This window comes from Leucopleurus acutus, assembly GCF_964270905.1.
Source record: "Leucopleurus acutus genome assembly, chromosome: 1".
Classification (NCBI taxonomy): domain Eukaryota; kingdom Metazoa; phylum Chordata; class Mammalia; order Artiodactyla; family Delphinidae; genus Leucopleurus; species Leucopleurus acutus.
Genome location: NC_139142.1, coordinates 14822209 through 14846952, shown reverse-complemented (window position 1 = coordinate 14846952; position 24744 = coordinate 14822209). Strand labels below are relative to the sequence as shown.

Here is a 24744-nt window from a genome sequence, read left to right as displayed (position 1 = left end):
GAGTTGCTTTTTTAAAGGGAGAAAAGGGGAAAGAAAAGGAGAAGGAGCAAAGCTGGGAAATGGAAGAACCATACCTTCTAGGATTCCATTCATCCACTAACATAGAGATTTTGTCTTTTTTTGTAAGCTGCTTATACCCCGAGCACCAAGAACAATACCTTGCACGTGGCAGATACTCAGTAAATTTGTTGAATAAATGAACTTAATAAAAATTAACTGATCAATAACTATATGCCAAGAGGCACTAAACATGATGCTTTCATGACCAAAATGGTAACTTGGTCTCTTATTCCTCATGCAAAGTGAAAAGAAGACTTCAATTTCAAAAACTTAGTGTGAAAATGGGCTAGATCTATGTATTTATATTCAAAGATTAGAAAGGCTGGGCCTCCCTGGTGGCGCAGTGGTTGGGAGTCCGCCTGCCGATGCAGGGGACGCGGGTTCGCGCCCTGGTCCGGGAGGATCCCACATGCCGCGGAGCGGCTGGGCCCGTGAGCCATGGCCGCTGGGCCTGCGCGTCTGGAGCCTGTGCTCCGCAACGGGAGAGGCCCGCGTACCGCAAAAAAAAAAAAAAAAAAAAAAAAAAAGATTAGAAAGGCTGGATCAAGAGGCAGAATAGAAGTATGTGGAGCTCACCTTCTCCTACTAATACATCAGAACTACATCTACATGTGGAACCCTTCTCACAGAATACCTGCTGAACACCAGCAGATCTCATAAAACCAAAGTTGCAAGAATGATCACCACGTAACCAGGTAGGATGAAAGAAAAAAAAAAAAAAGAAGAATCAGGACAGGATGTGTGCCCTGGCAGAGAGCTATGAAAGAGGAAAGATTCCCTCACCCTGGGAAGTCTCTTCACTGGTGGTGAGATCAGCTGGGACAGAAAAGGAGCTTCAGAGGCTCAGAGAAGAGTAGAGCAGCCGGTTTACAGCAGGCAGAACAGATAGAGACCAATACAGAGGGTCCTGGCCACCTCCCTGCCCTCCCCAGCCTGAGATGTGCATCTGCTAGTGTGTGCGGGGGTGCTGGGCACTGAAACTTGGGTTTCAGAGGACAGATCTGGGGAGAGGACTGGCGTTGGTTGTGTGGAGACAGCCTGAAGGGGCTGAAGTGTGGTCCAAGCCACAATCAGGGGTGTGCGCAGGAAGGAGCTTGGGTCTGCCACTGAAGTCCCATTGTTAATGCTCGAGGGGAGGGGCAGGGCCCCTGCCGTAGCAGCCTCCCATTCTTGGAGTGCTCGTGGTGGTGCAGCTCTGCCTCTTTGAGCTCTGGGAGAGTGTAAGTACCAGAGGATTGTCCATACTTGGAGGCAGGGTTGAAATCCAAACCGATCCCCAGGGGCCGTATGACTTTGGAATCAGGGCTGAAATCTGAGTGTCCCAGAGGTTGTGGGATCTGTGAATTTAGGCACTTTGTAAACTCAGTGCCCGTGGGACATCCGAGCAGATTACTGGTGATCTTGTGGATGGGGCGGGTCCAGCGATAGTGGCTGTGGGCTTTTCCACAGTCTGGGCTGACTCAGTAGCTCTACAATGGGTCCAGGTGCAAGACTTTGGCAGTCCCGGTACCTGATCTCAGCAGTTCTGCACCAAGGGATCTGCGCTAGTGGCTTTGTGAACACAGCACCTGAGGGACACCCAGGACAACTGCCTGAATTCCCACAGTTGAGGTGGGGCCGAGGGCAGTGCCAAAACAGTGTACTTTGTGAATCCACACAATGGGTGACAGGCAAAATCACAGAGCGCACTTCCTGGTGGACAGCTCCTACAAAGCAGTACTCAGTGGCTCCTCTCCCTGCTCCAGCCCTGCCTACCTCACACCGCAGTTCAGAAACGGATCTGGGGGTGTCTACTCCAACAAGTGGGGAGCAGACTTTGCCCCCAACAGGGCTGTGACAAGCACAGACCAAAGAGGAGGGCCCATTCAACATCCAGTGCAGGCTCTGGTCACCACAACAACAATTACACCCCCTATCAAGGGGATAATGGTCAACACACACTGAGGAAAGATGTGGCAGGTATCCATACTAAAAACAGCCCTCGCACTAAAAATATTAGACTCGTGGAGCATACACAGGGACAATTCACATAAAAAGAGCCCTTCAGGACCACAGTAGATAACTGTTTCTCTTAAATTCATAAAGCCAGAGAAATATGAGTAAAATGAAGAAGCAGAGGAACCACTCCTGATTTAAAGATCAAGAGAATTCCCCTGAAAGAACAAAGAATGAAGCAGACCTCTCCAGTTTACTAGACCCTGAGTTCAAGAAGGAAATAATGAAAATACTGAAGGAATGAAGAAGGGCTATTGATAGAAATGCAGATTACTATAAAAAGCAATTAGAAACTATAAAGAGGAGCCGATTAAAATTAGAAAACTCATTTGCCAAGACAAAAGCTGAGCTAAAGGCAATAAATAGCAAACTGGATAATGCAGAAGAGTAAATAAGTGATCTGGAAGACAGAATAATGGAAATCATCCAATCAGATCAGCAGACAGAAAGATAAATGAAAAAAACAATGAAAGCAATATACAAGACCTATGGGATAATATAAAGCATCCCAATCTGTGCATAAGAGGGATCCCAAGAAGGAGAAGAAAAAGGGATTGAAAATATATTTGAAGAAATTATGGCTGAAAATTTTAGAAGGAAACATATATCCAGGTACAGAAAGCACAGAGGGTCCCAAACAAGATGAACCCAAACAGACCTATACCAAGACATATTATGACTAAAATGGCAAAAGTTTACGACATAGGGAGGATTCTAAAGGCAGCAAGAGAAAATAAAGAGTAAATGACAAGGGGACACCCATAAGGCTCTCAGCTGATTTCTCCACAGAAACATTGCAGGCCAGAAGGGAGTGGCAAGATGTATTCAAAGTCCTGAAAGGGAAAAACCTGCAAAACAGGATACTCTACCCAGAAATATTATCACTTAGAATAGAAAGAGAGATAAAGAATTTCTCAGACAAGCAAAAACTAAAAGAATACAACAATACTAAACCAATCCTAAAAGAAATATTGAAAGGTCTTCTCTAAATAGAAAAGAAACAAGAATCTACAGGAAAGAGAAAATCACAATTGGAAAGTAAATCAAATAATCCAATAGACAGATTTTTAAAAAATCAAAAAAAAATTTGTGAAAGCAATAACTACAATGAACATCAAAAGGATAAACACAAAGATGTAAAAGATGACATCAAAATCATATAATGTGGGGGAGGAGAGTAAGAAATGTAGATTTTTTGTAGATTGTTTGTTTGTCTCAAAGTCTCTTTATTCCTTTGCTCATTCTTTATTATGAAATGCTTGAGACATGTCAAGTGGTTTTTTTTTTTTTTCTTTGTGGTCACACTGCACAGCTTTCAGGATCTTAGTTCCCTGACCACAGATCGAACCCAGGCCCCTGGCAGTGAAAGCACTGAGTCCTAATCACTGGGCCACAAGGGAACTCCCAATTTTTTTTTTTTAGAATGTGTTTGAGTCTACTACCTAGTCTACCTAGGTTTGAGTCTACCTACCTAGTCTACTACCTACTGGTAGTAGGACTACCAGTCTAAAGCAAAAAGATATAGTAATGAGTTATCATACTAGAGAAACAGTGAAAAACAGAGTAACCACAAATCAAAAACATACAACAGATTCACAAAAACCAAAAAGAAGAGAACATAAGCATAATACAAAAGAAAATCATCAAACCACAAAAGAAAACAAAAGAAAAAGGAACAAAGAAGAAACACAAAAACAACTGCAAAACAAGGTTTAAAATGGTAATAAATACATATCTATCAATAATTACCTTAAATGTAATGAACTAAATGCTCCAAACAAAAGACACAGAGTGGGGAGGGGATAAATTAGCAGTTTGGGATTAACATATATACACTACTATATATGAAATAGCCAACAAGGACCTATTGTATAGCACAGGGAACTATACTCAGTATTTTATAATAACCTATAAGGGAAAAGAATCTGAAAAAAATAGATATATGTGTATGTATAACTGAATCACCCTGCTGTACACCTGAAACTAACAAAACATTGTAAATCAATTATATTAATAGTTCAATAAAAAAAAAAGAAAATCATATGTACTCTCAAGTACAGCTGTAAATTAGTAATTATGCTCCTAAGCCTGAAAAATCTCAACCAAAGCCTTAAAACAGTGTGAAAAACATAAGAAAAGTCTCCATGATACTAAGAGAAAAAAAAAAAGGACACAGAATGGCAGATTGCATACAAAAAACAAGAGCCTACAATATGCTGCCTACAAGAGACGTGAAAGTGGTTTCAGGCGAAGAATACAATAAGTCCCCTATATACGAACAAGTTCTGTTCTGACAGCGTGTTCGTAAGACCAACAAAGTTAGCCTCGGTATCCAACTAACACAATTGGCTATATAGTACTGTACTGTAATAGGTTTATAATACTTTTCACACAAATAATACATAAAAAACAAACAAACAGAAAAAATAAAGAAGACTTTTTTAATCATACAGTACAGTACCTTGAAAAGTACAGTAGTACAACAGCTGGCATACAGGGGCTGGCATTGAGTAAACAGGCAAGAAGAGTTACTGACTGGAGGAGAGAGAGGAGTTAGGAAGGAGAGAGTAGAGCTGAAGGATCATCAGCAATAGGAGATGGAGGGCAAGCTGCAATTTCACTCACATCTGACGCTGATGGAAGGCATGTTCGCATCTTTGAAAGTTCACAACGTGAAGGTTCGTATATAGGGGACTTACTGTACACATAGTGAAAGTGAGGGGATGGAAAAAGATATTTCATGCAAACATAAATGACAAGAAAGTGAAGAGAGCAATATTCACGTCAGACAAAATAGACTTTAAAACAAAGGCCATAAAAAAAGATAAAGAAGGCCACTATATAATGATAAAAGAATCAATACAAGAGGAGGATATTACACTCGTTAACCTACATGCACCCAATATAGGAGCACATAAATACGTAAAACAAATACTAACAGACATAAAGGGAGAAACTGACAGGAGTACAATAATAGGAGGAGACCCCACTCACATCAATGGACAGATCTTCCAGACAGAAAATCAATAAGGCAATGGAGATCCTAAATGGCACAATAGACCAACTGGATTTAATTGATATTTTTAGGACATTACATCCAAACAGAATACACATTCTTTTCAAGTGCACATGGAACATTCTCTAGGATTGACCACATACTAGGACACAAAACAAGCCTCAACAAATCTAAGAGGACAGAAATTACTTCAAGCATCTTTTCTGACCACAACAGCATGAAACTAGAAATCTACCACAGAAAGAGAAGCGAGAAAAAATGATTACATGGAGACTAAACAACATGCTACTAAAAAACCAATGGATCAATGATGAAATGAAAGAGGAAATTTAAAAATACCTTGAGACAAATGACAATGAAAACACAATCATACACAATCTATGGGATGCAGCAGAAGCAGTTCTTAGAGGGAAGTTCATAGCGATACTGGCCTTCCTCAAAAAACAAGAAAAATCTCAAATAAACAACCTAACCTACCACCTAAAAGAATTAGAAAAAGAACAAACAAAACCTAAAGCCAGCGTAAGGAAGGAAATAATAAAGGTCATGGAGGAAATAAATACAATAGAGATTTTAAAAAACAATTGAAAAAAATCAATAAAACCAAGAGCTGCTTCTTTGAAAGGGTAAGCAAAATCGACAAGCCTCTGGCCAGGCTCACCAAGAAGAAAAGAGAGAGGACCCAAATAAACAAAATAAGAAATGAAAGAGGAAAAATACCAACCAATACTGCAGAAATACAAAGAACCGTAAGAGAATACTATGAACAATTATATGACAACAAACTGGAAAACCTAGAAGAACAAGTTTCTGCAAACCGAAGTCCAGGACCAGATGCCTTTACTGAGGACTTTTACCAAACATGCAAAGAACTTATACTGATCCTTCTCAATCCCTTCCAAAAGACTGAAGAGGAGAGAACACTCCCAAAGCCTTTCTATGAAGCTATCATTGCCCTAATACCAAAACAAGACACAGACAATACCAAAGAGACTTTCCTGGTGGCGCAGTGGTTAAGAATCCACCTGCCAATGCAGGGGACACAGGATCGATCACTGGTCCAAGAAGATTCCCACATGACGTGAAGCAACTAAGCCCGTGTGCCACAACTACTGAGCCTGTGCTCTAGAGTCTGCAAGCCACAACTACTGAAGCCCACATGCCCTAGAACACACGTGACACAACTACTGAGCCCACGTGCCACAACTACTGAAGCCAGCGTGACCTAAGGCCTGTGTACTGCAACTACTGAGCCTGTGTTTTGCAACTACTACAAGAGAAGCCACTGCAATGAGAAGCCCGCACACCACTACAAAGAGTAGGCCCCGCTCATTGCAACTACAGAAAGCCCGCATGCAGCAACCAAGACCCAATGCAGCCAAAAAATAAATTAAAAAATAAATTAAAAAAAAGAGACAATACCAGAAAAGAAAACTACAGGCCAATATCTTTGATGAATGTAGATACAAAAATTCTCAACAAAATATAAGTAAACTGAATCCAACAACACATAAAAAAGATCATAGGCCTTGATCAAGTGGATTCATCCCAGGGTCACAAGGATGGTTCAACATACACAAATCAATCAACATGATACACCATAACAAGAAAAGAAGAGGAGAGGAGAGGGGAGGGGAGGGGAGGGGAGGAGAGGAGAGGAGAGGAGAGGAGAGGAGAGGAGAGGAGAGGAGAGGAGAGGAGAGGAAAGAAAAAAAAACAGAAGGGAAGGGAAGGGAAGGAAAAGAACAGAACAGAACTACATGTTCACCTCAATAGATGCAGAAAAAGCATTTGATAAAATGCTTTTGGATGCTTCAACATCCATTCATGATAAAAACTCTCACCAAAGTGGGTATAGAGGGAACATATCTCAACGTAATAAAAGCTATTTATGACAAACCCACAGCCAACATAATACTCAATGGTGAAAAGCTGAAAGCCTTCCTGCTAAAATCTGGAAGAAGACAAGGATGCCCACTCTCACCACTTCTATTCAACACAGTATTGGAAGTCTTAGCCACAGCAATCAGACAAGAAAAAGAAATAAAAGGTATCCAAATTGGAAGAGAAGAGGTAGAACTGTCATATGCAGATGACATGATATATATAGAAAACCCTAAAGACTCTACACAAAACTACTAGAACTGATAAATGAATTCAGCAAGGTGGCAGGATACAAGATTAACATACAGAAATCTGTTGCATTTCTTACATTAACAACGAAATATCAGAAAGGGAAAGTAAAAACACATTAAAAAAATAAATTTATTTATTTATTTATAGCTGCATTGGGTCTTCATCGCTGCGCATGGGCTTTCTCTAGTTGCAGCAAGCGGGGGCTACTCTTCTTTGTGGTGCGTGGGCTTCTCACTGTGGTGGCTTCTCTTGTTGCAGAGCATGGGCTCTAGGCGTGCGGGCTCAGTAGTTGTGGCTCACAGGCTCTAGAGCACAGCCTCAGTAGTTGTACGCATGGGCTTAGTAGCTCTGCGGCATGTGGGGTCTTCCTGGACCAGGGCTTGAACCCATGTCCCCTGCATTGGCAGGTGGATTCTTAACCACTGCGCCACCAGGGAAGCTCACACATTCTCTTTTAAAATCGCATAAAAAAAAAATTACTTAGGAATAAACCTGACCAAGGAGGTGAAAGACTTAATATGCTGAGAACTAAAACACACTAATAAAGGAAATTGAAGATGATTTAAAGAATTGAAAGATATACCATGCCCTTGGATTGGAAGAATTAGTATCATTAAAATGGCCATACTACCCAAAGCAATCTACAGATTTAATGCGATCACTATGAAACTACCCATAACATTTTTCACAGAACTAGAACAAATAATCCTAACATTTATGTGTGACCATAAAAGACCTAGAATTGCCAAAGCAATCCTGAGGAAAAAGAACAATGCAGGAGGCATAACCCTCCCAGACTTCAGACAATGCTACAAAGCTACAGTAATCAAAACAGCACAGTACTGGCACAAAAAACAGACATATGGATCAATGGAACAGAACGGGGAGTGTAGAAATAAACCCACACACCTACAGTCAATTAATCTTAGACAAGGAGACAAGAATATACAATGGAGAAAAGACAGTTTCTTCAGCAAGTGGTGTTGGGAAAGCTGGGCAGCTGCATGTAAATCAACGAAGTTAGAGCACATCCTCATATTATACACAAAAATAAACTCAAAATAGCTTAAAAACTTAAATATAAGACATGACACTGTAAAACTCTTAGAAGAAACCACAGGCAAAACATTCTCTGACATAAATTGTACCAATGTTTTCTTAGGTCAGTTTCCCAAGGCAATAGAAATAAAAGCAAAAATAAACAAATGGGACGTATGCAAACTTATAAGCTTTTGCATAGCAAAGGAAACCATAAATAAAATGAAAAGACAACCTATGAACTGTGTGAAAATATTTGCAAATGATTCGACCAACAGGGCTTAACTTCCAAAATATACAAACAGCTCATACAACTGAATAACAAAAAAATGAACAACCCAATCAAAACTTGGGCAGAAGACCTAAACAGACATTTCTCCAAAGAAGACATACAGATGGCCAACAGGCACAGGAAAAGATGTTCAAATCACTAATTATCAGAGAAATGCAAATCAAGACTACAATGAGGTATCACCTGATACTGGTCAGAATGGCTATCATCAAAAAGTCTACCAATAATAAATGCTGGAGAGGATGTGGAGAAAAGGGAACCCTTCTACACTATTGGTGGGAATGTAAATTGGTGCAGCCACTATGGAAAACAGTATGGAGGTTCCTCAAGAAACTAAAAATGGAGTTGCCATATGATGCAGCAATCCCACTCCTGGGCATATATCCAGAGAAAACTCTAATTTGGAAAGATACATGCACCCCAATGTTCACAGTAGCACTATTTACAATAGCCAAGACACGGAAGCAACTTAAATGTCCATCAACAGATGAATGAATAAAGAAGATGTGGTATATATACACAATGGAATACTCCTCAGCCATAAAAAAGAATGAAATAATGCCATTTGCAGTAATATGGATGGATCTATAGATTATCACACTAAGTGAAGTAAGTCAGAAAGAGAAAGACAAATACCATATGATATCACATGTGGAATCTAAAATATGACACAAATGAACTTATTTACGAAACAGAAACAGACTCACAGACATAGAGAACAAACTGATGGCTACCAAAGGAGAAAGGGGGTGGGGGAGGGATAAATTAGGAGTTTGGGATTAGCAGATACAAACTACTATATATAAAACAGATAAAAAACAAGGTCCTACTGTATACCACACGGAACTATATTCAATATCCTGTGATAAACCATAATGGAAAAGAACGTGAAAATAATACATACATTTATATATAACTGAATCACTTTGCTGTATACCAGAATCTAACACAACATTGTAAATCAACTATATGTCGATAAATAAATAAATAATATATTCAAAGATTAGAATATTTTGTATATAACAGGTGAAGTATTGGTCTACTTTCTTTTTAAAAGTAGAAAATTTTACAGAAAGGAAGATTACAAAGGTCTTTGTGGCATAACTGTAGAACTAATTGATCCAGAGAACAAGTTTCTAACTGATCAGTTTAGTAATTTATGAAAAATGGAGATATTAGAAGCATAAGTTATCTTATTCAAGAAGAAAAAGACATCTGGAAAGTTGGCTTAGCAATTGAGGCCCACTGAGATCCAATAAACCCAATGATTTTGATAATTTTTACAAATTATACCAGGGTTGTGACGATGTGACTGACCGCGTCTATTATGTAGTAGTCATAGTGATCAATGACTGGTAGATATGTCCTAAAGAGACCTACTATCCTCTCAACATTTTGCTTGTGGAGTTACAGCCTTCGTTTAAGTTTTCTATAGAGTTGAAAGAAAACAGCAAGATAGGGGATTTCAAAAATAGTTGGCAAATTAGATCACTGCCAAAGAAAAGGGCAGAAGGGCTCTACTAACATGGAACAGACTCGGCTTCTCTCTTCTTTCTAGATTATGCCCTGCTGAGGCAGATGTGCTCCCCCTCTCAGTCCAGTTACTTCTCGGCTCCTCTTATTTACCATTCTCTCCTCAAGTTCTTCTTTTCTGCTTTATATGCTATTGAATAAAAACTTTTTGCTCATCAGAAATTTCTGCTACAGGACTAAATCCAACTATTTCAACTACCACAGAATAGCTTCTTCTTAATTCTGAACCATCTGAGCCAACTCAGATAACCCAAGTGAGAGAAAGGTGCCTGGAAGCAAATAATATGGTAAAACTGAGTATCTGCTTTATGTATAAATGCATTTTGAACAATACACAAATATGTTTTAGTTTTTTCCTAAGATATTAAATTAATTTGAACAAGACAATTACTTAAAATTGTTTCTTTTTAAAATATAGAAACATACCTACTTGGCCAGTTGCCACTATGTTGATAAATTTGGGGTGCTGATTTACAGTGAGGCACAGAATATCATCATTATGTTCCTGATAAAAACTCTGAGTCCCTAGAAAAAAAAGAATTTGAGAATTAAATCTGAAAACTTTAAGGTGAAATAGTCAAATGCACTTACACAGAGTAATAAACTGCTGTGTTTAACTTACTTGCTTATTTAACACACATACATGTATATATTTTTTGTGGCCGTGCCGTGCGGCTTGCAGGATCTTAGCTCCCCGACCAGGGATCGAACCTGTGCCCCCTGCAGTGGAAGCGCCAAGTCTTAACCACTGGACTGCCAGGGAAGTCCCAACACATATTTTTTGAGCACAACATATACACTTCATCCTAAGGATGGAAACATGACCAAGAAATCCTTAAAGTAACGAACCCTGAAATGCATAAACCACGTAATACGAGGTTGAAGACATCAAGTGGCACAAGAGAGTTAAAGATCAAAATGCTATGGAAATTTGTAGCAGATTCTTCTTCTTACGAGCAGATGGCGCTTCTGGACTGACACGACAGATTCTGTAAATGTGAATGTGAGTGGGGAAGGGCCTTCCAGGGAGAGGGATACTTGAAGCAAAGGTACAAAGGCAGGAAAGTACTGGGTATGCATATAGATGGCTCATTTGGCTGACGTGTAGGGTAACAAAAAAGAAAAGAAAGAAATAGGTTGCGCAGGCAAATTGGAACTAGAATTACAGAGCATTTTGAAAACAAGCCTATTATTAAATTTCATACTTATTCTGTAGTCAGTGGGGAGGTACTGAAGAATCCTGATCAAAGAAGTAATGTGATTACTCTAGCAGTAGTGACAGTGAAGAGACCTTAGCAGACTATGATTGTGCAGGAGGCAGTAAAGGTAGGCTTGTGCAAGTAAAACGGAGGGGTGGGAAATGAGGTCAGGACGGTAGACTGGGTCCAGATGATAGAGTACCATCAATACTAGGTCCTCCGAAAAGCAAAACAAAACCAAAGAAAACATTTTTAAAATGTCATTTAACATATCTAACATTACTTTAAAGGAACTTCTCGAAGTGAAATGGGCTTCGTATTTCCCAAGGCTGAGAGTTCAGTTAAAGGAACAAACAAGTAATTATATGTGCTGTTGGCTAAATTAGTAGATCAGCTAATCGGTCAAGACTTCTTAGACTGTAAACAGAGCAATGTGTCTCCATAATGGTGAGGGGCCAAATAACCAGGACTGGAGCAGGTGCTTAGTCTTCCCTCTGCCATCTCTCGCTACATCCCATCATTAGAAAGATGATTAATTAAAAATCAGGAAATTAAAAATAAAGAAAATTACAAGTGTAAATATGAAAGTGTATTTATACTTTCATCCCTATGTAATTTGTCTTTTGTTATCGTCCCTATTCTCTTTGAAGGATAAGTGAAGCCTCAAAGAGGATTTTCTTTCTAAGAGGTATTTTTTTTAAATGACCCAAATTATTAAATGGAAAATTGCCATTGATTTGTGTAATACTGATAAATCTTTTTCTTAGGGCAACTAAAACAGAAATATCATATTAATTATTAAAACTGACCAGGGGTTGGGGGATTATGACTCACATAATCCACTCTACCTAATTAGAATGAAGCTACCAGAGGAAAAAGCCAGAAATGTTTGGACTAGATAATCTATATTTTTACTTCTAACTTTTAGACTTTTATGAAGTTTACAACTATATGTAATAAAATAGAATTCAAAATTAATACTGAGTATTACTAGTAGAATTATCACATCACTGGTCATCAAATGATGCTCAGAGAACTTTCTTTGCTTTTCAACAATCCAATCAGTTAAAGAGAAATCAGGAAATATTTTCTCATTTTCTTGAATCTAACAAGATATCATCAGTCAAGTCACCGGCAAGCAGCTTTCTTAGTTAACCTCCTCGGCTTTCCGAGGGCTCAGTGTGAACATTGCCACTCCACCCCGCTCCCTAGCAATCACTCATCCAACGTGCTGCTTTCAGTCACTAACCGTCAAAGACAACCATCCAAACCATCCACTTATGCGTTTAGGTTATGGGGAAATAGAATAAAGTCACAAACGGTTTCGCTATAAAACGTGCTTTCAACATACAGTAATCCTTTACTTCTCATCGAGATCTTTGAGCACTTTGCGTTATGAAATCCTTTTTTGCTGTGTTAAATGTCTTCAAGACTGTAAATTTGTTACTTAAAATATTACTAGAAAGTTCTACAGTATGAAATATTTATATTCTAGATTCACATATTTTAATTATTTATATTTTTAACAAAGAGTTTTAAGATGCTAAATTAAAAATTCTAAATTTTAAAAAGTGGGGAATGGAGAATCAGGGTTTCCTACCTGTAGCAATGTTGTGCACAATTCCCACGGATGCAGTGTGATAAATTATATCATCACCATCATTTAAATAATGAACATTATTCCTACAGTCTCTGCCTCGATAGCCAAAAACAAGCTCCAACACAAGGTCCTATAACAATGATAAAACCATTATACAATTCCTCATGTCTAAATGTTCACCATTATTTTGTTATATAGAGTACTGGTGTCTTCAGTCAAAATGGAGGATGCATTTTTGATGTTTTACAAATTTCAAACACAAAATTAACCTAGATATACCTCTCTATGTAACCCGTTTTGGGCAGCTGAAACACACATTCCATACTTTTCTACATAAAGTCATAAAAATGAAAGGAGAACCACAAGGTCATCTGATTCCAAGAATTTTAGTTCTTGAGATTTCATGTGTTAAACATTGAGATACTTCTTGTGTCCAAAAGAAGAATATTTCGATTTGTGTTAAACTGTTAGTCAAAATATTTGATCTGCGTACGTAACTCAGGATAACTTATGTCCAAGTGATGTACTTTCAAGGATCCAGACAGTATATCAGCTTTGTGCACTAAGCAGGCTGTCTCTGATAACTCATGCTAAAGTTCTAGCAGATAATTCTGCTACTCCAAGTGCCCATTTTCACTGACCCTGTGAGGCTGAGTGGGGTAGGAAGTACAACAATCACCCTCCCGCAGCTTTATGCCTTGTTTTAGACCTCACTTAGCACAGTTTGCTTGTTGCTGCTGATACTGAGATTATGAAATGCCTTCCTTTTTTGCTCAATTATTGTGCAAAGGTTTCTTTGCTTTGAAGCAGAACCTTCATTACACCCTACAGTGAATACATCACATGGAGTAAAAGTTCCTGATTTGGTGTAAGCATTAAACCTTTAACTTATAAATTCAAACTGCTAAGTATAAGACACTGCCAAAGTGCCTATGCTTCCATAAACCACAGATCATTTCATACATTTACATTTAGAAGTTCTCTGAGATACAGTTCAATTTAGGGTATTATTCACAGAAAACTAAAAGAAAGACTAATAAAAAAAGGAACAGGATATCCATCCAAGACTCAGATTTGACAGTTAAGCAATCAATTTTTACAACCAAACAAAAAAGAATATTCATCAGTACATTTATTTTCATAAAGAATAAAGAAAAGATTTAGATGTTTTCCAAAAAGGAAACAAACTAAACCCTGTATACATTTTAAGGTACCAATTAACACCGGGGAGTGGGATTTTCCTCACCTCTATGGGTCTCTTTTTCTTGCCGACATTGTTGGTCTGGAGTTTCACTGGCTGTGGCGGGGCCCTGCTCACAGGAGGCCTGAAACAGGTAAGTGGGAAAGAGGAAAGGAACCCATCACTGGGTGCCTTCACTGGGCTTCTCTCACCTGCCCTCCAGAGGCAGATGTCTCTGACACACCTTCACAAAAATGAACCCAATCTGTGTTTCTCACTAGACTCCACCCTCCTTATCTTGATATCTTCTAAAGCAGAAAGGTGGAAAGAAAATATTAGAACTTCTATTCATTTTTCTTTTAAATTCTTTGGTGTATGTTTCATAAATGTAACTAATATAATAGCACAAGAACATATAGATGATAAAAATATACAAATGTTAGTTTTACACACTCAAAAACTTCTACATGGTGTACATTATCAACAAAGCCTAGATTACTGCTCTAAAGTAAGCTACCTCAGTATCTTTCACATGGCAGGTACTCAATACATTCTTCTTGAATTTTGAAAATATTTGTATAAACTTTCCGTACTGTTGGCAACATAAGTCATGTGTGAGTTCAAATCTGTACTCTTTACCTGCTCCTCTGTGCCCTTTATCTTCTCTTCTTCTGAAGTCCCTAGTATGGTTATGGCATCACCTTCAGTTAGTCAAGCAAGACATTTTACAGTTACAAAGCACTGTAAACCATACAACACTCTGTAAAAGGTTATTACTATTGTCTCCAACTCCTTCTCTTCCCTTATTCTCACTATTAACTACATATTTTTCAACTTTACCTACACAGTAGCTCTCAAATCTATCCCTCTCCTTCTCTGTTTCCATCACTAGTTCAGGATCTATTTATAATGAATGTGTCATTAGGTGTATAGAGTTCCCATTTTCTATTATTTAAATGTGGAGACTCTTCCCTAAAAAAAAACCCTTTGTTTAATTTTTTAAAAATCCACACACATCATTTAGTTTAGTTTTAACTCAGAGAGCCGTTATTCAAATGTTTAGTAACCTAAATACTGAATCTAAATCAATCATATATCAACTTCCTCTTTCAAATTTTAATATTAATTTTGTAACAACTAAATCAGAAAATGATGTAAATTAACTTTCCAGTGGAAAACATTCCAACGTTTCTGAATAAATCCATAAAATTAAAGGCATAACAATATATTTGCATTTTCAAAATGATTTTCAAATTATACATCTATAAAAAGTAAATGAAGTGTTATATCTTGAACATGTAATATAAGAGAAATGTGTATTTTCATATATAATGTGAAGCAGTATGTAGAAGTATAGAAGCATGACTGGTGACATAAAAGTTAAATGCACTTGCAACACTCTATAAAGAACTTTTCAAATTATCACAGAATTTTTTGGTTTCAAACCTTTTTCATATACTTTTTTGAATATCTGTAAGTAATAAATATAATTCACTTTATAATATTTAAAAATATTTCTGCTAAAATCATTTTGAAGAATGACAGAAGCTTTGGCTTTACTTCCAAGTCAATTTTGTTGAACTTTATTCAACATTATTGTCTGAGAACTTTAATAAATGTATAATTTTTATCTATAAATCCTGTAAAATGGTTAAGCATATTTTAATTTTTATAAAGATAATTTATATAAGATATATTATTGCTTGAAATTCTACAACTTGGAAAATTATACAAGTTGAATGAATAAAGTTTTAGTAAAGCAGTTACTTATATAGTACAAATCCAATAATTAAGATGTAGTCATTTCACGCATACTGATTTCAAAGGAGAAAAACATGGAAAACTGTGAATAGAAGTAAAGAACACCAAGTAACATAGCTTATTAATGGTAAATATGAAAGATAACAAAGATACAAAATTGGGTCGCATAGAGCATAGCAAAGAGAGAGGATTACCTGGAACCTCTTTCCAGCAGCAGATAAAAAAGGGAAAAGATTACAACACAGATTTGCATTTAAAATAGTAGTACAATATTTCCTGTAATAAAATATGTTTACAAGTTTAATGCAGATAAACTATATTGTATATAGTAAAGGGCTATTGTTTTTATTTATTGCTATATATAAGAAAAGGCCTAGGCTTAGGGCTACTCCATTCATGGCAGGGAAATCAGAAGAAAGAAGATGAAAAAGAAAAGAATTCAATATGTTCTATGTTGTAAACATTAAAGCTTGCCATTCTTATTTTTCCACAGTGCAATCTGAATTTCAAACAAAATATTTAAGCTTACTTAATGTTTATTAACTTAAATGGCTGGTAGCACTGGCCCTGCTATTAAGGACTGCCTAAGGAACCTAACTAAGCTCCCCCTCCCCTGACCCAAAAGGGATTCCCAGTCAGCCAGTCTAACCAAGTAGGCAGAGTGAGTCTCGGGACCATGCTGGATTTGGGACTTTTCTAGCAAAGGAAGTACCTTAAAAGAAAAAAATTCCCCTTAACAACATAATGACTGAACAGAACTGGAAGGGATCACAGAAGTTAATCTTATCCATCCTCCCAGTGAAACCAGGAATCGTCTTTACATGTCTAGAACATCCCTTCATAGCACTGATGACAAGTGGTCATTTACTAAACTCTGCATGAACACTGCTCGTCACAAGGAGGTCACTCCTACAGAAGTCATTCATATCTAAGACAGCAATTATATCTCCACTTTTTCTTTTTTTGAAACTAGTGATTCCCAAAGCGATGAATTATTCTTTGTGTAAAGTGGCCTCCCAACATTCCTTTACCCTCTGTTTCCTTCTAGATCACTGTAAACTGCCAATGTCCCTTTAAAATGCAGAGATCAGTCCTGAATAAGCTACTCCAGATCTGACGTTAGGTCTGAATGTTTTATTTCTTTTAAAATAGTATAAGATTATGAGGGCTTTTTTAGAAGGTACATCACAGTCTGGACTCATATCTTTGCACACATCACCTCCTGCTTAAAACAGATAATGAAGTCCTGATATCTGCCAAATTAATTAAGGAGTGCCTTATATTTGATGTGTTGTACAATCTGATCTCAAATCGACTTTTTCATCCTATCTGCCAGCATTTTCCTACTGGTACCTTTTTTACTTCTAAAACAGACTAGGCTTTTCCATATTGTCCTGTTTCAGAAACTGTCTGAAGACCTTTTTATCTCACTAAAGGTAGCTACAAAAGCACCCTAAAGAGTCCCTTCTTGCACATATCATTTTATTAAACATACAAATATCATTACTGCCCATATGTGAATGTTTTGAAATTAATGAATACATTAAACAAGCATTAAATGAAGCTAACAGGTTTGTTATCAACTGAAAAAATTTTCACTGATAAATATGTGTGACTAACTGTTTTTATGAGTCTTTGAAATTTAAGGAAAAACTAAACTATTAGAGTATAGGAGTTTGTGAAAAGTCATTTGTAAAAACACTGATTATAATGAAGACCCTCATAACAACACCCACATATTGTATCTATAAGTGCAACTCTTCTGTAGGATTTGTCCTATTTCACTTTCTGGTTCTTTCTCAACAAATGTAGTTCAATGTTTTATAGGGGAAAAAAACAAAACAAAACCGTAAAATACCACAAAGACCAAAATAGAAGAATAAAGTTTTGAGTAAAGTATTTTCTTTAACAAAATACTTACCTTACTACTCCCTGCCTTCAAAAGGAGCAAGAGGAAAAAAGTAAGGAGATATACATGAAAACTGATGATGAATAAAATGTAGCAGTTTACTAAACAGATTAAAGATAATATGTCAACAGAATTCTAATGAAATACAAAAAGGCCTAAATTTTATGTCACATTGTTTTGAATATTTTTATTCAAAAATACTGGAAATTTGATTGACAAGTAACTACTTAAAATACATAAGATTAGCTATAAAAATATTTATAGAAAAAGAAAAACATAAAATTATTAATGCCATTTAGGAAAAAGACTCCATGAAAGTGTCAACTAAATAAAGTTGTCAAACTGTCATCAGAAATATTTTCCTTTTAAGTGGATATTTGACAAGCATTTGTTTTGTTTAAAAAGTGCTTTGTTTTGTATATGACAATATACTTTATTTAAAACATGAAAACAATTATGTATACAGACCATTTTATCTCCTCACAAAAATTCAAAGCTGATGAAAAGAAATATCTCTTCATTTTTATCTCCTTTGATTCCTGCATTTTATGAAAATGAAGGCTCCTAACTATGAATCACAATAATGACTTCTTCTGCGTTGGCATTTTCAGAAGAATTTAGTAGAGGTGAATTGTAAAATAATTTGAGGACAAAATGCAAAATAAAAAATAATTTTGAGAAAGTTAGCTATAAAAAATGCAAGCTAACAGCAAAGATTACAATTATGACAGTGTCAACCATTCTTTGTGAGCAGTAAAATGTTTCCATCTATCAGAACTCAGGTCTCTTCAGCAATGAAGGAGGAAATTTAGGTGTTTTACCATGCGAGATGGCCTACAGATTAAAATTAGGTCACATTTTCTGACATACCAAATTTATCTGATAAGTGATAATATTTTCTTCAAAAAATCAATATAATAAATGAAAAAGATTAATGCGAATGTCTAGAGTTCCTTCTTCCCTATATTACATTTTTCATTACCTGTGAGGTATAATTTCTTTTAGGTAATATTAAGTACTATACTGCAAATATTCTAATTATGAACATCTATATTTGCATACTGATATGTACTCTTCTGATTAATAAATATATAGGTAGTGTTCATTACTTTGTGGATATTTAATTTCAGTACCAAAAAGAAAAACTGTTAGAGAGTTCCCTGGTGGTCCAGTGGTTAGGACTTGCCACTTTCATTGCCGTGGCCCTGGGTTCAATCCCAAGCCATGCGGCGCGGCCTGAAATGAAATGAAATTCAATTCAATAAAAAGGAAGTGTGTCAGTATTAACCAGGTATCTCCTTAGGTTACCTTGTATTTTATTCCAAGGAAGGGGCGAGTGAAGACTTACTACTTAAATTCTTATATACATTATTTCATTTCATGAAGTACTCCATAAATTGGGGATTATAATGCTTATTTTTCCTTTGTGGAAACTGAGGCTCAGAGAGAATGGTTTCTCAAGGTCACACAACTGGCAAATGATAAAAATGAATATTTTAACCCATTTATCTGATTCCAAAAACCATGTCATTTGCACTATATGATGTAGCCTTCTACCAAGTCATTTCAACCTTGCTCAGCTTTTAAAAAACATACCTCTAGTTTAATAACTTGCCTCTTTATAAGTGATGAATAAACGGATAATCACTGTCTACCCTCTTTCTGTAAGGTGACCCCCCATTGCTATTATCTGAGGTATACCACCATCAGCAAATGGGGCACCTGGAAGAGGAGCTGTGGAGGCATCATGACCTCAACCTTCTACCTAGAATTTCAGTTCAACAGCATCTCTAGTTCTCCCCCCTTTTCCATCAATAACATGTATCTCACCCTTCCAACGTCATTCTTTTCCCTGGATATTAAATCCATAGGTGCAAACTCAAATTCCTCTGCCAATGCTTTCTTTTAATATTATTTCTATCTAGCTGGGCTCCAATGGTCTTTAGCACTATCCTCACTAACTATACATTCACTTGAATTTTCCACAAATTCTGTTCACTGTGAATGAATTCCCTTTCATTTTTAGCTTTTCCCTCAAATACTAACTTTTTATAATAACATTTTCCTCATCACAGCTTTCTACAGAAGAGGTCACTGCTGTTCCTACCTCCCACTGCTTCTTTGTTCTTCAATGTAGTTTCTGAATAATTTTTCCTTTATCATTTCTTAAAACCTCTTCATTTCTGAAATCCATGCCATTCACTGATCCATATGCCTCTTTATTGCTTTCTATCTTCTCTAATGATTTTAAAAGCATCAGGCTCACAGTTTCTCTCTTTCCTCATAAAACTGCAGTGCACATAGCCTTACTTTTGATTTGCTGATTCTAGACAAAGACCAATAATTCCCATTAGAGACAAGCTATACTTCAACTTGCCTTTTTGGAAAAATTTTAAAATAATGACTTTCTATCCTTGATCAAAAAGGCACATGGATAAAAAGGCCTTTTAAAAATTTAATCATCTCTCTGCTCATGTGCTTCCTAAAACATAATAGGTATTGGATTCAATTTGTATTACTTCTTGAAACCCTATCACATATATTTATAAAAGTTAGCAAATAAGATTCCTTTAATCATATAGACTTTATATGTAGCATCATTCCCTAAGCTACTTGCAAAAGACAGTGTCATTACCAAAAAGTATTTAAGGACAAACATGCTTTCTAAGAGGTGCTGGGAACTGTAAAATGCAAGAGTACCACTGTTACTGAGTTTTTGCAAAAATTCATTCAGTTAAACAATCAATTCAAGTTTTAATACCAATATCTTTTTCTTCATCTAGTTTTAAACTTGATTGTTACCTCTCATCAACTGAGGGTTCTTTTTGTTGCAAATGAGGCTTGATTCCAAACACTGGGCGAATATTTGTTGATAAGGCTCTGATGGTGTAACTGATTTCATTCTCCCTTGTGACATCACTGTCATAGCCTAACATCAAAATATAAGAATTATTCTCTATGTTATAACTGAGGAGCTCACTTATGATCTTAAAAATTGGATACAAGGATGTTCAACAATATGAAATAAGTTTAATACACTGTGTTATAATCAAATTATGCAATAACATACAGCCAGTAAAAATGATGTAGAAGAATATTTAATGATAAAATTCTCAAAGTATTGCTAAGTGATAATAGCAAGCTACAAAAAATAAACTCAATATGATATCATTTTTGTTAAAAAAATATAATGTATATAAATACACATACCCCTATGGGTATACCCCAAATGTTAAACAGAGATTACCTCCAAGTGGTCAAATTATGGATGCTGTGTTTATTTTTTATTGAAAACACACTTTCTAATTTTTCTGTAATGAGCTGGTATTACTGGTATATTAGGAAAAAACCAAAATTAAAGTATGAGGCTCAATGCTATAAATTTATTTTAACAGTACTAATTTAAAGTATGATTATCATTCATTGGTAAATGAAGAATATCTAAGTTATTAGTATATGACAGCCTGTTGTTTTTGATTCACAAAACAAATTCTGTTGTTAAATAGACCGAAAGGACTAAAACCACAATTATTCAAGTATTATTATTACTTATTTAACTTCCACAGTTTAAATCAGTTGTGCTAAATTTTTTCTATGTTTTCATTAAAATAAAATATTTTAAAACGACATACCCCCATCTTCTTCAGAATCTATATCAGATTCTTCACTATCACAAGGCCTTTTTTCTCGATATCCCTCCATTTCATTTGTCCAAACCATTAAAGACATATCTGTACCTCCTAAGGTAACCAACATGCTGTCATCAAAAGTCCAGCGCACATTTGTGACATGTGTACTATGGGCCACATACCTCTTAAACTTTCCAAATTTTCCCTAAAGGTAAAAAAAAAAAATTCAAAAAATCTTTCTGAGAAATTTTATTACTTGAAAACATTGTTATAATTTTGAATTTATTTCTTAATCTGTGATTGGAAATTAATCATTACAAGGCACCTTGTAAAAAAAAAAAAAGAAAATACTGAAACTCACTAAAATAAAAAATAACAATTCCCAAACCTGATGAGGACAGGATAAAACTAGTAGTTTTGCACATTGCTAGTACTATGGGCATAACTTTTTTGGAAATCAACTTGGCATTCTACATTGAAAAGCATGAAAATGCTGACCTTTGTCTCGCCAATCCCTCTTTAAGAGATCTATGCTAAGACATTTTCTGTGCAAAAAATAGTTGCTACAGTATTTACTTATAGCAGTGAAACATTTTAAATACCTTAAATATTCAATAGAGCAATAGCTAATTACAGTGGATATCTTTGGAATAGTACATATCTGTTAGAACAATGGCTAAGCAGACATATTGTTGGAAATAGACACAATAACTGGGAAAATCAGTATATAAATGCCTATGTACATAGAGCACGGCCATATTAACAAAAAGTAATTAGCAAACATTTCGGTATATACCCAAGTAAATATCTTTCATCGTAGTTCATTACTGTTTTTGTTTATAAGCAGATGTTACACATAGGAATGTATTTGTCTTGTAAATATGAAGAAAAATCCAAGTTATAGATACTGGCAACTTTTAAATCTAAACACTAGCATTACCAAATTTCATAAGTAAATTTCAGATCAACATATCATAAGCAGGTTTTAGATGGACATCTTTTCAAGGGTGTTAAAATAAGAAATGTCTTAAATATACAAAACACAGTAATAGCTAAATCAGTGAATTCTTTGGAAATGAAGACTCTTAATAAAAATTAGCTGAAATAGAAGGTGAATCTGTCATCAAAACACTGTAAGAAGGTAGCTTCCCTAAGATTTTGTGGTTCTTGCTACAGTAAGGTGAAGAAGGAATCTGCAGACCAACATCCTAGAACGTATTTTTAAGGTTCCTATACCATCTAGAATATTGAGAATGATGTTTTTGACTAATAAATGTTCTATTGGAACACATTCTTATACAGAAGGTACTACTACTTAAGTGTATCTAAAACAAGGATTTGTGAAATATTTTCTTGGGTGCCTGAGTTCTCTACAGGAATTTTTAAACTTGTGTTTTCATTTCGATGCTGATCTAAAAATATTCATATGAGCAGTTAATTAAGACCACCATGCACTGAATATCATGATTTCAGTGCCATATTTCAAATTTATATTTATGTTCATGTTGGTACTAGATTACAACATATATTTGAATTTGTGACAATTAAGAAATAAATGCATCTATACTTGATATATGAATTTTATTTTTGTGCTAAGTGAAAGCCTAATGTTTCCCAGTGGTTTGAATAAAGGAAAGCAATAAAAGAATTTAGTCATCACACAGCACACAGTAGCATGGGCATGCACATTCCAAAGAATCTCTACAGTTTGGTTTTAGGAAAATAACATCACTCATTCACATTAAACCAAAGTTATTTTGACTTTATAGGTAGTGTCATTTATAGTATTTTGTATTTAATTTGTTAGAACATTTTAAATGTTAAAGTTGTAAATATCAAAAGTTTATATTTCCTGTTAATGGTATATATTTAATCAAAAGAATACTAAAATTCTTTAATATTAGGGCTAAAAGAATGTTTCTTCTAAAAGGGCTATGGATACTCCTCAATACTGAGAAACTGTACAATATAATATATAACTTAAGGCATAGGATCATAAATTATAATACTACTTCATAAATTATAATACTACTATTATCTATAGATAATACTTTTTATCTATAGATAAAAGCTATAAATATGATGTCAAGAATAGGAAACGTAATTCTGAACCTTTCATATTACAACATTACATATTCCATGTGTAATATTCATATTACAAAAAGAAATGCTATGAAAGTACATTACTTTAACCATTTTTATAATTATGATCATTAGGAGAATTAAAGAAAAACACATACTTTAGCAGGATATCTAAATAACTTCACAAATCCCAAATCATCCCCAGTAGCTAGGACTGTTTTGTCACTGGTGAGGCAAGAGGCAGTTACATCTGTGACTTCTCCAATTACTGGCCAAATTCCCTCACAACATAAACCAAGCACACTTGTCCATGATGCCCAACCAATTTTTTCTACCTAAAAAAGAAAAAAAAATGCTCTAAGGTTATAACATCTAACCCTAAAAAATTAACAACAAAAAATCTGAATATTTTTCTTTGTAATTAATATATGTCACAAATAAATTAAAAATTTTAATAAAAACAGTTAAACAAATTAGTAGCTGTCTTGGTTTTGTAGCTTCCCAAGTCCACTAGTTCCTACAGAAAAATTTTAACATAACATTATTCAAGATGTATTTATTATATATCCACTGTGTATTCTAGATGCGGAACGTACAGTGATAATATATAAGACTTTTTCTGCTTTTAGAATAATCAAGAAATTTATTCTTACACTTCATGTCTAAACTTCTACTAATAGTTTATAAGCATATTTTCCAATTAATCATTACTGGAAATTAAGAATTTTACTTACAGTCCCTCTCCTTATTAAGCTACTTTCACGTTATATTTGTTTAGCTTCTCTTCCTTGGCCATGTCAAAAGATTTTGCTAATATATCAGCCACAAAACCAAACACATTTTTTTCTTTTTTTTCCCCCTCAAACGAGAATTTGCCAATAAGCATCTTAGGCACATGGGTTCCAAAAGATTTGACAGACATGCAGTACTCCAATCTTAGATGGCATGTCTTTTACATGCTATTGCATGCTTATCCTTTGAGGAAAGTAATTAGAGAAGAGCTAGACATACAAGCAAGCAATTTATTTCTTTTCTTAATATAGAATCTCTTCCTTTACCCAGATAGGCATCAGCTTTCTAACCACTTTCTGTCATATCAACATTACAAGCACTACTATCTTCCTACCTCTCCACTGGGGATGGTTTGTTTTTTCCCTCTGGGAGCTTCAAAGAATAACTGTTCTTTAGCACCAGTGTTGACCTGTAAAAGCTTCCCTTAAAAAAAAATTTTAAAATATACACATATATAAAGTATAAATACATATACAGTTAGTATGATATTTAACTTTTATGGGAAAAATTAAGCTTAAACCC

General features: G+C 35.5%; 1 protein-coding gene across 2 annotated transcripts in view; it reads right to left on the bottom strand.

The window, feature by feature from the left end:
- EML5 (EMAP like 5) overlaps positions 1–24744 on the bottom strand; it is a gene marked incomplete at its 5' end in the record, with an annotated part of 161250 nt that overhangs the window by 21386 nt on the left and 115120 nt on the right. The window contains 7 exons of one of the 2 annotated variants that reach the window (XM_082853619.1): positions 10497–10595; positions 12870–12999; positions 14116–14233; positions 20522–20648; positions 21352–21553; positions 23589–23765; positions 24557–24645. In XM_082853619.1, the coding sequence (XP_082709745.1) occupies positions 10497–10595; positions 12870–12999; positions 14116–14233; positions 20522–20648; positions 21352–21553; positions 23589–23765; positions 24557–24645 (942 nt within the window). The remainder of the gene's footprint in view (positions 1–10496; positions 10596–12869; positions 13000–14115; positions 14234–20521; positions 20649–21351; positions 21554–23588; positions 23766–24556; positions 24646–24744) is intronic. The other variant, XM_082853620.1, reaches the window with a different exon arrangement.